Source organism: Nerophis lumbriciformis, linkage group LG02 (assembly GCF_033978685.3).
Source record: "Nerophis lumbriciformis linkage group LG02, RoL_Nlum_v2.1, whole genome shotgun sequence".
Taxonomy (NCBI): Eukaryota; Metazoa; Chordata; class Actinopteri; order Syngnathiformes; family Syngnathidae; genus Nerophis; species Nerophis lumbriciformis.
This window is the reverse complement of record NC_084549.2, coordinates 37,952,647-37,967,500: the sequence shown is the minus strand read 5'-3', so window position 1 is coordinate 37,967,500 and position 14,854 is coordinate 37,952,647. Positions and strand designations below refer to the sequence as shown.

Below are 14,854 nucleotides of genomic sequence, written 5' to 3'. Positions count from 1 at the left end.
GTTCTTATAGATTTGGATGCAGCATGAATGTGATAGTAAAGGAATCAGGATACTTACATGCATCCCATAGACGGTATTTTGAAGGTCATAGTTCAAGCCAGCTAGCTCGGCTGCATATGCATACTCGTTCAGGGAGTCCTTTAGGAGCTCCAGGTATAAATAAGCCATGTTACAATGTAATGGGTCCACATAAGCAAACGGGCTGTAGAAAAATAGCAGTGGAAAGCAAGGAAAATGTGCTGAGTAAAAAAAATATTGCGTTGTATACTTTTTTTGTTTAACAAAGACCAGCAATTTCACCAAGACATGCGGTTTAATATCGAACTTTATGAACCATGGATTTAAAAAATACAGTCATGAAAAAAACTAAATATATAGTCAGGTCCATATATTTTGGGACATCGACACAATTTGAATCTTTTTGGCTCTAAACACCACCAAAATTTATTAAAACAGAAACAAACAAGTTGTGCATAATACAAATCAGGAAACGGTGTAGGAATTACAAATGTTTGCGTACGTGTCTCCCACTTTTTAAGAGACCAAAAGTAATCGGACAAATTAACGGATTCAGCACAGGTGGTTGATTTGTCCACTCATAACATCTGTCTTAAAAATACTAATTGGTTGATTTCACAGTATGCTTTGAGTCATTGTCCATTTGCACTGTGAAATATCGTCCAATGTGTCTGAAGCATTTGGCTTAATGTGAGCAGATAATGTTGCTTCGGGCAACAGATTCCTTATTCAAATAGCACACTTGAAATTAACTCTACACTTTTTATCTGCTCCTTGTAAATGTGATAATGAGGTAAAAACACACACCTGGCCATTAAACAGTTGAGCAGCCAAATGTCCTATTGCTTTTGTTTTTAATACTTTGGGGTGGTATATATAATCCAACATATTAAAATTGTGTCAATGTCCCAAAATATATGACTAAGTTTTAATCAGAAATTAGCTGTAGAATAGGGCAAAAGCGGTCTACGCTGTCAACATTATCATGACATATTTACTTTTTTGACAGTGCAGATATTTTGGTCCTGTGATGGCATTTTTTTCTATCTAACATCAGTCTGCCCTGAAGAAAATGTGCTGCACACCAAAGATAACGCTTTTCTTCTGGTATTTGACATGGCAGTCTGCGGTATTTGGTAGAATAATGTTCTGAATGTGTCAATCATGTTATGGAAACAGAGCATCTAAATTAAAACATTGCTATATTTTCAACTTTAGGCATATAGCATTTATTACAAGTGTGTAAATAAATTTAAAATTCTTTGTATAATTAATATTATCCCTTGTATCCCTAACAGTTTCAATGGTTTGCCTACAGGGTAAACCCCTGGAGTGGCGATTGTATAATCACATACCTGAAGAACTCAAAGTTCAAACATGCTTTAGGAAGGAAGAATTTATCATCCTGCTTGAACCACACCTTGCTCATCGCGGTATCCTGGAAGAAAAAGGCACACAGGATATTCTTATTTTTATGTCATTGTCAAGACATTGGAAAGTTGCATGATAATATGTGAGAACAAAAAATGAGTGATAATCAACAGTAAGACAAAGTTAGAGTTGTTAGTGTTTCTCCTTAAGCACATGGAAAATACTCAGTTCTGTATCCTTGTAAAAGCACAGGAGATTTTCTTTCTTTTCAAAAAATCGGCAGTGAAAATCAGGCTGCTAGAGTGTGTAATCAAGAGTGGCACGACTTTGATGATCAAACACACTTGCCTTGATTAAGGCAGGGACAGATGGAGAATCTTTCTCAAGAGGGTAAATCTCAAAGTTGGTAGGGATGAACTCATTTTTCATCGGCAACTTGAATTTGCCGTTGAGGTCGGCACCAGCCCATTTCTAAAACGCACACAATATAGACTATTCATAACGTGCACTTTTCAACAAAGAGAAGCAGATTGGCTGCAGTTATTGATTTTACTGTCACAGTATGACCGCATTGAGTCACCTTGATGGTTTCCTCAGAGATAACCTCCTGTTTGTACTGTGTACCGTACCATTCTTCTGTCTTATCTGCTAGAGCTTCAAATGACTTAGACACCAAAACAACTCTGCAAAGAGAATGGAGCAGTGGTCAGGTTACATCAACAATTGACTTTCAATGAAGTGCTTTGGTATCTTGAAAGGCGCTACATAAATCCAATCCATTATTATTTTTGGGAAAAGTTTTGAAAATTACCGCCATACCATGCTTTTATGGAAATTGTTTTTTAATTGTTCTAGATAATATGTATTGGATATGCTTTGGTGTAATTTTGCTTCACGGTCACGTTTATAACCCACTTTCTGCATTTGTCTGCAAGATATTTGTTTGTTCATATTTGAATCGATACAGTACCGATTATTTGGCACCTGAGAATCAGTACCGTATCGCTTCAAATGTGAACAGTACCCATCTCTAGGAGGGCAAGAAGGCTTGCCAGACACAGCACATCCAGAATTCCTACAATACGTCAATTTGTGACGTCACAGACTACCCACTGATAAAAAAACACTCCAAAATCCCACGGGCATTGGCAGAGGCATCCAATATTGCTTGCAAGCCCATGACCAAATGCATGAACCTTATGATTTTACATTATTCAAAACACAAGTATCCAACATTGTAACAACCGTATTACTATGTCAGAAAAGACTAAATTCGTCATAGGTCACCTTTAAAAGTGCACATGTGACTAGCATGGGTACTGAAACTGTATCATTATGGCACTGGCGCTGACATTAAGGCTTGTACACGGACCGATAAACTAAGTAAATATTAGTGCCTTATAGTGAATAGAATGCCTTTTTTGTCATGATACACATGTACAATGAGATGAGGCAAAAATTGGATCTAATTTTAAATATAGTCGACTGTCGTGACAGTGTTACACTTAATGTTAGTTTTTCACTTGCACAAACAACAGCGAGCATCAAGCAAAACTGCTAAGGCCGAGATACTCAAAAGTTGGGTTGTACTTTACCTCAAAAAATGTAGACTGTGCCACCTGCAACAAGTGCTTGGACGTGATATTGAGCAAGAAACGTCTTGTAAGGAACTTTATTTTGCTCAATAAAACACAACTCTTGCATGGAGGATTAACTAGCAAGCACTGTTATAATTCTAGTCTAACATTGCCACAATTATTTATCATTTATCAATTGCTGCTTGAATTGTCGGGAATGTATGCACTTAATGTGGCCTACATTGGGGGCGGTATAGCTCGGTTGGTAGAGCGGCCGTGCCAGCAACTTGAGGGTTGCAGGTTCGATCCCCCGCTTCCGCCTCCTAGTCACTGCCGTTGTGTCCTTGGGCAAGACACTTTACCCACCTGCTCCCAGTGCCACCCACACTGGTTTAAATGTAACTTAGATATTGGGTTTCACAATGTAAAGCACTTTGAGTCATTTGAGAAAAAGCGCTATATAAATGTAATTCACTTCACTTCACTACATTAAAATCTGGCAATATATTTTGCATATTTCCTTTGTTTGTTGCTGGTTTGGATGTGATGGTTACGATATACATATTAGTATTTTATCTATTGTGAATTTTATTTCATATTGGCAAATTTAAAACTTAGTTATTGTATTTATAATATTCTATTCAATTTCACAAAATCCAGTTAACATAAAAAAACATTTTTTCCTTTTTTTTGTACCAATTTAGGCACTTGAAACGTTTCAAAAGTACCAATATTGGTATTCGATATCAAAAAACATGTAAATGTCACCAACCCTACATGTGACACACTAGAGGAGTGGGCATTCATTTAGTTTTGTTATTTGAGCTAACTTGTGTTAATGTAATATATTATATGCATTTAAAGTTTGTGTTTTTGATGGAAAATCCAAATGACAGGACAATTCTGGATCTGATTATTAATTGAGCACCCTTCAAGTTATTAAGGCACATCCTTAATGACTGAGCCGCAAGCAAGTTATTATTGTAAGAAAAATGATGTTCCTGTTGTAAGTAGGACACATTTTTGTAGTTACAGTTGTGTTCATAATAATTTAAATCACCACTGTCAATTATATTTACTTAAAATGTTTATGAACAGCAATAATTTAAATAGCTAAGTGGTCACTTGTTAGTGAAAACGGTCAACCTTTAAAAGTTATTTTTACAAATGGGCCGATAAATAATTTTCAGTGCAGCTGTGATTGATCGTAAATGCTCTTCCACCAACCTGACATGTTCTGGCCTTAGCTTGTTCAGCACCATCTCGATTAAGTCAGGCCTGAAGTCTTCCAAAAGGTACTCTGCCGCGAGAACCTCTTCAAGAGGGTAATACTGAAAAACAAAGAAGGCATTGCCTGAAACACATTTGTGTACCAGAGGCCAAGATGACCTAAAACAGAAGCATATGGGGATGATGACCACAGTCAATACAACAGCCACAAGTTTCAATATGTTACAGTAAAATCAACTTTTACATATCAAAGGACACCTACGTGCAGTAAACCAGCCACTTTGGAAGTATAGCCACGGGGTCGCTCCTTGTCTTTGAACCGGAAAGCTACCTTGTTTAAATCCTAAACATAGCAAAAACACAAAAACATTTACCGGTACATAGATAGGTAATGTTTAAGTTGTGTGTCTTTGTGTGTCAAGTACTTAGTAGATAAAACCTATCTTTGTGTGTTGATACAGTATTCCATCAATCATAACCCATCCATCTTCTACCGCTTGTCCCTTTTTGGGGTCCCCCAAAATGTTGAAAGTTAGCATTATGTTGACCTGGCATCTAAATAGTTACCTTGCACTCTTGAAACACCCACTCCTGAGGACCTTCTGTACGCAGTTTCTGGATGTACTGGAACATGTGGAAGATGATGTCCTCAACGTGCACTGTGGTGACACAAACATAACGCTTCAATCAGGGTTATTTACATTTTAGTGTCTACTACACAAACACATAGTGTATTAACTCTTTAGAAGTAAACAGCAAGCAGTACTTACAAAGACCTTCCTCAGTCAAGTCCACATTGATAATGAAGAACATGAACCCTTTGGCTCCTTCTTTTTGACCTCCAACAAGTGTATTCACCCAACCTTAACAGAATGGCATGTTCAATAAGGTTATGTTTAGGGATGGGAATCGAAAACCGGTTCTTGGTGAGAACCCGCTCCCAAGGTTCGATCCTTGGGAATCAGACAGTTTTGTTAATGATTCCCTTATTGCTGCCTGTGGGCACGCATGGCATCAACATTTACGGAGCCATTAAGCAGCACACACTTTAGAATTATTTACGAGAAAGGAAGACAACAGGGCAACCTACAATATCTACTTGCAAAGTAGATATTGCATCAAATTGAGAAAATACTAGCAGAAATATTAGCAGACAGAGCATATGATAACGTTGAATGAATGACGCATTTTCGATCCCCTCCGGGACGGTAGTGAACCACCAGCAGCAGCGGCGGCAATGTCAGCAAGTTGTCTGCTTTTAATACTGCAGGTTTCTAACATACTAACACTGCCTATCATGTTAAAACATCCATCAATCCATCCATTTTCTACCGCTTGTCCCTTTTGGGGTCGCGGGGGGTGCTGGAGCCTATCTCAGCTGCATTCGGGCGGAAAGCGGTGTTAAAACATGATATTATTAATTGTAAACGTGAAATTAATGTTTTGCATGCATTACATTAGGAGACGGCATCTGACAGGTTGCTTGCACTTCTCCTTATTGTCTAAGAGGTGTTCTCCACAGAAGGAGACACTGATTAGTCAGACATATCGTGTATGCTTCCTACAAAAGCACATATGCTTAATTTTACGTCAAAACAGAGGTTAATTTTCATAGTTGATGGTTGAAAAATTTTAGTGTACTGTTCCATTTGACTTTAATGTGCTTGTATTTGTTGACTGACAGTTTTACTTTGCATATATACACTGTACATAATTAAAAAAAAAAGAAGAATACTTCTCATTTCTATTTGAAAAATGTTAAACATAATACTGAATATTTTTAGGGGCCGAGCAATGGAGCGAGCCCTGCAGAGCACCGCAAGGGCACTATTGAAATTGCAGTTGTTTCTTTTAAATGCCTTTTTGAGGTCCTTAACATGCACAAAATGTCCCCATATTTTGCAAGCTTGTCTGGTATGGTGAAAAATTTAATATTTATGGGGTTCTGAAAATGAAATTTCAAAATTGGCTCTCTAGCTCTCTCAGCGCCAAACTTTGCTCTGATGGTTTTTGGCCATTTTTCAGCGAAAAGGGGTCATACTTAAAGGGGAACTGCACTTTTTTTGGAATGTTGCCTATGGATGGATGGATTTTTTTAAATGCATTCTAAATATTAAACAAACGTCAATAAAAGTACGCTTACAGGGGAGTTAATGGGAGCTCCACTATCCCACTCCTAAAATCCGATAAATAACCATTCAAAAACCACCAACAATACTCAATTTACATTTCGTGACTTGAATATTAACCAAGTATTAGTGATATTGTTATTATAAGCACTAACGCAGACAAACTAGAGCGGCGCCGTGATCACTTCTGTGTGTGCTTATGTTTACATCATCGAGTGGTCTGCTGTTTCCTCGCTTCCATGCTCCCTGGAAGTGCATTTTGGATAGGCTGGAGCCTATCCAAGATGCACTCGGGCAGATGGCAGGGTACACCTTGGACAAGTTAACTCTTCATCACAGGGCCAACGCGGATAGACAGACAACCATTCACACTCACATTAGAATTATTTTCCAAATAAAATATTTTTTTCTGGCATCCCATCGAGACTGTGGGTCTCTTAAGACCTTACTCATGTTTGCATACAACATGTTTTCTTACATACGAAACAAAGTTGAAGCTAATCTACTTGTTTGCTATGCGTTTAGCCAAATGAGAATCGATAAAGAACAGAAAAGTGGAATCACAATCGTGAAAATCTTATCAATTCCCATCCCTAGTTATGCTTCATATTTAATAGGTAAAAATAAATAATTTTTCTGAAGTAAGCTTGTACAATATATCAAAACATTTTTTGTGTGCTTATCATGACTGTATGTATATATTGAACATGTATTACCTTTTGATTTGAGTTCAGATAACAAACTTCCAGGACCTTCATGACCTATCAAATGTCCCAGATAATGTCCTGGGTTTGACTTATAGTATTTCTGCAGGTCTGGGATGGGGAACGTCACGTACAGATTCCTAATGTCTTTGATGGGTACAACTTTGTAGAATTGCTGGTACAACAAACAGGTGCAACCAATACAAATAGTTAGATACAGTACTATACTTGTATAGCAACAGTGAAGAGTTAAAACAGCAAAAGTGAAAAACAAATGCTCACTTTGAGATATTCATCTTGAAAGGGGTGATCTGGGAACTCTGGGATAGGTACATTCTTGTTCTCTACTTCTCCAAATAGCTTCACCACCATTGAGGTCAACTCATCTAGGGATTCTGCAGGTGAAAAAAAGCTTTCAACACTTAAACACTTAGTTATGAGCGAATGTATTTTGTTGAAAAGATTAAAGCATTTATTTAGCTTTTATTGCGTTTGGTCAAGGTTTAGCGCGTGATGTGTTGTCAAATCTGTGAGCAACCACAACTCGTCGACTGTTTGGCTTGTTTGCTTCCTTCATTGCAAGCAAACAATGGTTATTAAATAGAGAAGGGGAATTTTTATTGCAGCTGCAACTCAGCGATGCGTTACAAGGGTCATTTACATTAGGTATGTGCCAATTGATCAGCTAACCACCACAACCATTTATCGAACAATTTTCCTGAAAAGGTATGTGATGCCATTCGACATTGCCGATTAATGCTTTTCAATTTCCATCACAAACGCCAATCCCCTCTGGCTAATATTGTAAATATTTATTTGTAGTCCTCCGGCTGACACGCTAGTGGCTAATTGTGTATCGCCTTACAGTGTGGAGCCTACGGTAATAAAAATCACCTCCATTACAGCAAATAAACTGCCTTTCTTAGCATCATAGGTGCCATGATTGGTTCTTCCAATCATGTCATGTGTTGTTTTTGCTTTATTGATTCCCTATGTTAGTGTTTAGTTCTTGTCTCCATCCCAATTTTTTTAATTGCAAAATGTTGATTCGAAATCAGAGAAGAGGTTTGTGCAGGTGGGCTGTACTTATAACATCGCAAACTTCCATTCACCAGAACCTAAATTGTTATAAAATTACAACAATTATCAAAGGGAAACTAAACCCAGCATGAATACATCATTAAACATTTGACTCAAGCATTTACTTAATGGTGTTTCTTAGGTTTGCATTCCAATAACAGGGTGACTGAGGTGACATTGTTTAGATATCGAATACCAAATGTATGATGTGAAATGGCTGAAGTAAAATACTGAAAACGGTACTCATGTTTCAGTAGTTATTAATTCACTTGACAGCACACAAACAATGAATGTCCAATATCTAACTTTAATAATAGGCAACTGTAACCAATAAAAGGTATGGTCAAAAGTTAAAGGAAAACAAGCCAATCATTATATATACTCGGAGCAACATCTTTAAATTGTTGTAAAGCTAGATACTGTTAAACTTGACTATTATAAATCACTTTATCATACTTTCCTCTTAAAACAGATCCATCTTACTTATTGGTTATGTTGAGGAAAATATTGTCTTACCTCTTCCTAAAACACAGAGACCCATTAGATTAGAGGAGTAGTAGGTTGAGTGAAATTTGAGCAGCTCCTGACGGACATCAATGCCGTCGTTTGATGGCCTTGTCTCGAGGGTCAACTTGTTACCTAAAACAAAACAGATTGCATTTGAGTAACTAAAATACTGTATTATTGGATTGTCAATTGTTATTAATTGGCATCACACGGTGAGGTTTTGAATACCTTTTATAAGACATCAAGCACAAATAGTTTTCCTTTGTGAAATGACTCTAAAATCCAAACATAGTTCAATAAGGCAGTGGGCTCTTCTCTTCTAATACTATCCAATACTGCCATCAGGTGTTCCCTTTTAAGTAAGGTTGCTGCTCCTCCACATTGAATGGAGTCTACTGTGTAAAGTTGGGTTCCTATTAGCCTTCTGTTGAAATGTACAGAGCATTTATTATTTTCTTGTTTTACTACTTGAAATTCAAGCTAGCTTAGTGCTGTGGCCAGCACAGTTTGTCCTCTCCTACTCTCTCCTTCGTGCTAATCCAGCTAACACATAACATTGAAAAGAATGTTGGCTAATGGATTGCCCATGGTTAGTTAGAACCAAACCTAGAACTAATGTTTAGAGAACATTAGCATTAATGCCGCATTTTAGTCTGTATTACTTTATTTAACATACCTAAATAATCAATATTTGGACATATGTCCATCGGTTCATAAATCGTCCACGATCTAATTGTGATGCACCAAAGAATCGATCACTTTTTTAACTTCTACTGCTGAGGTAGCGCGGGCATCTAGTTCCTCCTTGTAAAGTGTTTCGGGCATGCCTAACTTGGAGGAGGCCCATGGTAGTTCAAGGACACGGAGTGACTACAGCAGTGGTCACCAACCTTTTAGAGCCCAAGGTCCCTGATCTTAGCCAAAAACCAAAGCAAGATCTACACCTGCGTCAACTATGTTTTATGTATGTGTGTTTCTTGCTGTTTTCCCAATTTTGACAAACAAGTTACTGGCCCGCACAAATGGCCCCTGTGCCGCATTTTGGGCATCCCTGCAGAAAAAACTAACTGTTTATGGCCTCTATAGTTTTAGTATCGTAGTATTTTTGTTCATCCTATGGTTACATATGGGTCGCAAGTCACATGGTTGTCAAGAATTGGAGGTAAAATCAGCTGTTCACCTGGCGGGTTTATCCTGTGTGATTAAAGAGGGGATAAACGGGAAGTCCTTCTTTAGCTGCCGCCTTGTTTTATCAAATATTACTGCTTTTGCACAAGACAATGTTTAGTTTTGTATGCACAATGAATCATCACAAAATCAAGGAGCAATGTTCAATAACTATTATTTGGCTGGTTAGTTCTCGTCGCAGACGAGCGATGATGGCCGTGGACTCGTGGTTGCAAAAGAGTTGTTTGATGTTGAATGTTAGAAAATATCTGATGTACTGCAACAGTCAGCCTTAATGCATTGTTGCAGCTTAATGATTTATGAGCTTGTCATGCCGTGCGCGTTTGCGAGACCAGGGTGCACGGCCGTGCTCGGGGGGTGTAGCGACTGTGTGGAGAGCTACGGGAAGAGAGGCTGATGAGAGAGAGGCAAAGGTGTTAAAATGCTTGCCTGGTAATTCTCCGGGTGGGTGTGTCACTGATGTCATATTAATATTTTGTTTTCTAATATTTTCGCGACCGGTAGCAGCCCAAAGATTGACTGGTCGATCGACGGGTTGGCGACCCCTGGACTACAATATGTCTCACAGCTGCCCTGGGAATGCCTTGGATGTGGTCTGAGACAGGGAAGTATGGGCTTCCCAACTAAGACTGCTACCCCAGTCATCTATGATATTTAAGGCCTTCTAAAATACTTTTTATTGTTACAGCTGATCATGTGTCAATAAATCTTATTGTGTATAAAAAACTACCTGTTCCAAATTTACTGAAGGGGTGATTTGGGTTGCCAGTGGCCTTTTCCAGCTGAAAGAGCCTCCAAGCATCATTCATCAGGTTTTTGTCATGCTCGGAGTCCACAGCATTCACCTCTCGGTCCTTACAGCTTTCATCAAACAACGGGCACAGAAAGAACTGGGCAAATCTACAAGTTAGAACATACAAATGGATGTCATCATTAAGGATAGTAGACATTGTCCACAACACAGTATATAAATAATGGTTTACTAAATTTGGATGACTTATAAATGTAATTCCATTTTTTGTGGAAGACAAATCTTGGCTGGTATGGTTTGAAATGTATATGTTTTGAGAGTCAGCCATCCTCAAGTAACTAACACATATGGTGCGCCTTTAAATATTGAATCACTCTTGCACGCAGTGTCCATTCTCACTAGACCAGATGGTCCTCAGCCTTTACTAGTAGTGGAGAACAATTACCTTATACAGCTAACAGGTGCATGCTAGGGGAGTATTCATTTATGAAGGTAATCTCATCCCACAATTGACTGATTGTCTTATTCCGACCACCACAAACAACAACAGCTTCACCCTATGCATGAGGTGATCAGTGGGACCTATGTTGCATGGTAATAAAACCTAATTCAACACAGTGTTATACTATAGTAACTTTAAAAAAACTGAAGCTATAGTACACTTGTGTGTGCTGTTGTCGATAGGTGTCCTTTCTGAGACTAGTATGACAGAACTGTGCAAAGGTTTCAAGCCAACAATAGAGTTGTTGTTTAACAAATGACCATAACTACAATGTCACTCAGTAATGAGCAAACCCACACATGGCCTCACTATTAAACAAAAACTACTTTTACATGTGTGCGTCTGTGTCCATCTTTCCTTGGTTAGTAAGCTATTATGATTTTAAGGTGATTAGCGGTTTAATTAACACTATTAGGACTGAAATGTTGACAAATATCCAGATCTTCACTGAAAATGTAATGGTTGTTCTATAGGCGATGCACCAACACACTAAAAAGTTTGTGTTTACTATTTTGAAAGTACATGTGTAAAAAGTTCAGCGTTTGCATAGCACCGTACATGCACACTAAACTATGTTCCACAGGTGAAACATAATCAAATCAATGGTCAATTACCTATCAAGAGCTCCCTGTAAGTGTTCGTGAGACACATCAAAGTAATAGTTAGTGTGCTCGCCACTGGTGAAGGCGTTGGAGCTGCCAGCATGCTCACTCAAGAACTGGCCGTACTCATTCTCCTTTGGGTACTTCTTTGTTCCTAAGAACAGCATGTGTTCACAAAAGTGCGCCAGGCCTGCAATGTTTGCCGGGTCCGATAGGGAACCTGGAAATTCAAGTGCAACTATAATTAAAATACAGTCAAAGATGCAGTGGAGATATTTCAATTTATCTCTGTGTGGAAATAATTATTCATGCATATGCCTTAATCCAACAATACATGAAAATTAATTTGATAACTCGATTATTGTCTGAGTGTGTTTGTTTTCTTTGTCACTCTGCGCATCACTCTCAGTACCTTAATGTGTTTATTCAATAATATAATTAAATGAAAGAGAGTGAAGCCTCTTGCCAGTCATTCCCAATCTTTGCCTCAGTGGGGGGAGGCGGACCGGTAGCGCATGCACACGATGCATAAACAGAGCCTAGCTAGTTGCAATTCGCTAGTGAGAAGCAACAAAAAAGGAAACTTACAAAAATGAGGAGGAAAAACAATATTGTAAAGCCAAATGTCATTGTGTGGGTATATTTAGACTTAAAAACCAAATAAGCAACATAAGCCCGAACAAAACAGAATTTGTAGGAAAATAATGATAATACAAATTTTGAAAAAAGTTTTTCGAACTCGGGGAAAAAAACTGCACTTCATGATGTCCAATATTTATTGAAGTTCAAATTTTTATTTGTATTTACTTATTTAGGATGATAAAAAGTTATTGACCTTCCAATTACTGAGGAAATAATACTACAGTAATAATCAAATACAAGTGAATTGTGTTTGAAAGGTTTATTTGCATCATCATTATAATAATATATTATAATAACACTATTGCTGAATTTGGTCTCAAAATAATGCTGACAATATAATTTCTCAGCAATAATTTGTGAGACAATATATCATCCAGCAAAAAGTGTTTTCAGCCCCGGCCTATTCATGCATGATGTTTTTTTTTGTTTTGTGTATGTTTGTTAAAATTGTGTGGGGCACACTAAATAAACTAATGAATGCATTACAACAGCACATTATAATGTTTGGCTATTGTCTGGTCAACCACCATGCTTAAATATTTGATGAGTAAAGATATGAATTGGTGTATTGTGGACGTAAATACTGTATGTCTCTTCACCGCCTGTCAGTCTCCAACGTGAATGTGAAATTCTGTCAGAAAGCTTTTTTTCCCCTGGAATATATCGAAAATAAATAACTACCAAAGATGACCTACTGAGAACGCTTTATTGTCAAACAATAAAACGTGGGACAGAGATTTCTTACCGATGTGGACATCTAAAGCAGCAGATGATTTGTCTGTTGTTGGGTCACTGATGAGCATGGCCCTCAAGCCATTGTTGAACTCTAAGCCTCTGTAAACACGTTTGTCTTCAGGGGAGCGAATGATATCAGCGACCACTCGATTCAGAGCTGGGTCAATCATTCTGAGGGAAGAAGATGACACCAGCCTACAACAGAGACAGATAGTAATGTATAAATTAAAGAAGTTCAGCCATAAATAGTAGTCATTAGTAGGTCTGGCAAAATTGTCAAAGGGGCTGTTTGCAACATTTAAACAGATGCCTAGAGGGCGCTAACTTTCCAATGTACATTACACAGTAGGGCTGGGCACTATGGCAAAAAAAGGATCACGATTAATTTTTTCATATCATCAGAGATCTCGATTAATATCACAATTTTTTTTCATCAAAGCGAATTGTCCCGTGCAGGATACTACAGAGTACCGCATCCTAACTGTTTACTACTGCAGTATCTAGTAACCAAAATGTCCACCTTGTTTGATTGAGGTGATATGTGCTAACAGTTGACAACTGTCATTTTGTTCATTTCTATAACTGTGTTTACGAGAGTTGCAACGGTACAGGGAACCCACACTACGGTTCGTACCTGGTTTTAGAGCCACGGTATTGCTTCTTTTTCAGTACATTTTGTGGGGTTAAAGAGAACAACTTTTTTTCCTCTCAAAGTTCTTTTGAGGTTTTTTTTTCTTGTCATCACAAACATTCTGCAGTAAACAAAGCATAATTGGTGTACTGAATACTATATGACTTTTATTTCAAGTTAACATTTTACTTAACGCTTTCAAATGGTAAATTATTATTTGTATTCTTTAATGACTTGTATACATCAGTGCTTTTCAGAAGTGCTTTGGCAAACAACAAGCGGTGACCCAGATTGTGGAGTTTTTAAAACTCAAATTCTGTATCTTATATTAAATGAAAATACATTAAAGTGTAGTTTGAATTTGAGGTACTGTAAAATAATGTATACAAACACATAAAACAAGTTTAATGATTATTTCAGGAACAAAATGTTTTTATTCACGAACAAAAAGAACACAAAGTATCTGTCTGCAGAGTTGTTGTTTTTTACTACATTTTATATCAGAGGAGTGGAATCCTTGCAGACAAACAAATGGTCTGATTAGAAATATTTATATATAAAATGCCTTTTCTATGTGAATGTGTGTGTGAATGTTGTCTGTCTATCTGTGTTGGCCCTGCGATGAGGTGGCGACTTGTCCAGGGTGTACCCCGCCTTCCGCCCGAATGCAGCTGAGATAGGCTCCAGCACCCCCCGCGGCCCCAAAAGGGACAAGCGGTAGAAAATGGATGGATGGATGATTAAGATAGTGGGTGCTTTGATTCTCCTGATCGGGACCCATACAGTCCCATAGAGGTTCTGAGTGCCTGCAAGTCCGCATTCAGTGCAGGATTACTGGTGAGCTGCACCAGATAATGAAAGTAAAGTGCGTCACTAAAGTAGCTGCTCCTTTTAAATGTTGTGTTTCAACTTCTATGCTACTGTGAGTCATATTTCTTTATTTTGTTCTTCTGGGCTACACTTCCTGCTGTGTAAGGGGAAGAGACAACGCTGATTCATTTACGTTGTGATGAGCTTCACTTTTGCAACGGTGTAACGGGAGGTCACACGCACACACGCGGACACAAACACTTTCACAAAAAACACGCAAACGTACACGAACACACAGGACCACGGTCAATAAAGGCGGATTGTTCCATGCAGGATTATACCAATTTATTGTTTCCCTACTGTTTACTACTGCGGTA

At 38.1% G+C, this 14,854-nt stretch overlaps 1 protein-coding gene across 2 annotated transcripts in view; it reads right to left on the bottom strand.

Moving 5' to 3' along the window:
* The window catches only part of ide (insulin-degrading enzyme), a 49,228-nt gene that overhangs the window by 27,306 nt on the left and 7,068 nt on the right, over positions 1–14,854 (bottom strand). For both annotated transcript variants that reach the window (XM_061962310.1, XM_061962303.1), the window contains exons 2-15: positions 13,047–13,231; positions 11,672–11,879; positions 10,535–10,704; positions 8,626–8,748; positions 7,312–7,424; positions 7,042–7,204; positions 4,967–5,059; positions 4,764–4,855; positions 4,459–4,539; positions 4,194–4,297; positions 1,970–2,072; positions 1,738–1,860; positions 1,374–1,456; positions 58–202 (exon numbers count right to left, since the gene is read on the bottom strand). In XM_061962310.1, coding sequence (XP_061818294.1) covers positions 58–202; positions 1,374–1,456; positions 1,738–1,860; positions 1,970–2,072; positions 4,194–4,297; positions 4,459–4,539; positions 4,764–4,855; positions 4,967–5,059; positions 7,042–7,204; positions 7,312–7,424; positions 8,626–8,748; positions 10,535–10,704; positions 11,672–11,879; positions 13,047–13,206 — 1,761 coding nt within the window. In that variant the 5' untranslated portion in view covers positions 13,207–13,231. The remainder of the gene's footprint in view (positions 1–57; positions 203–1,373; positions 1,457–1,737; positions 1,861–1,969; positions 2,073–4,193; positions 4,298–4,458; positions 4,540–4,763; positions 4,856–4,966; positions 5,060–7,041; positions 7,205–7,311; positions 7,425–8,625; positions 8,749–10,534; positions 10,705–11,671; positions 11,880–13,046; positions 13,232–14,854) is intronic.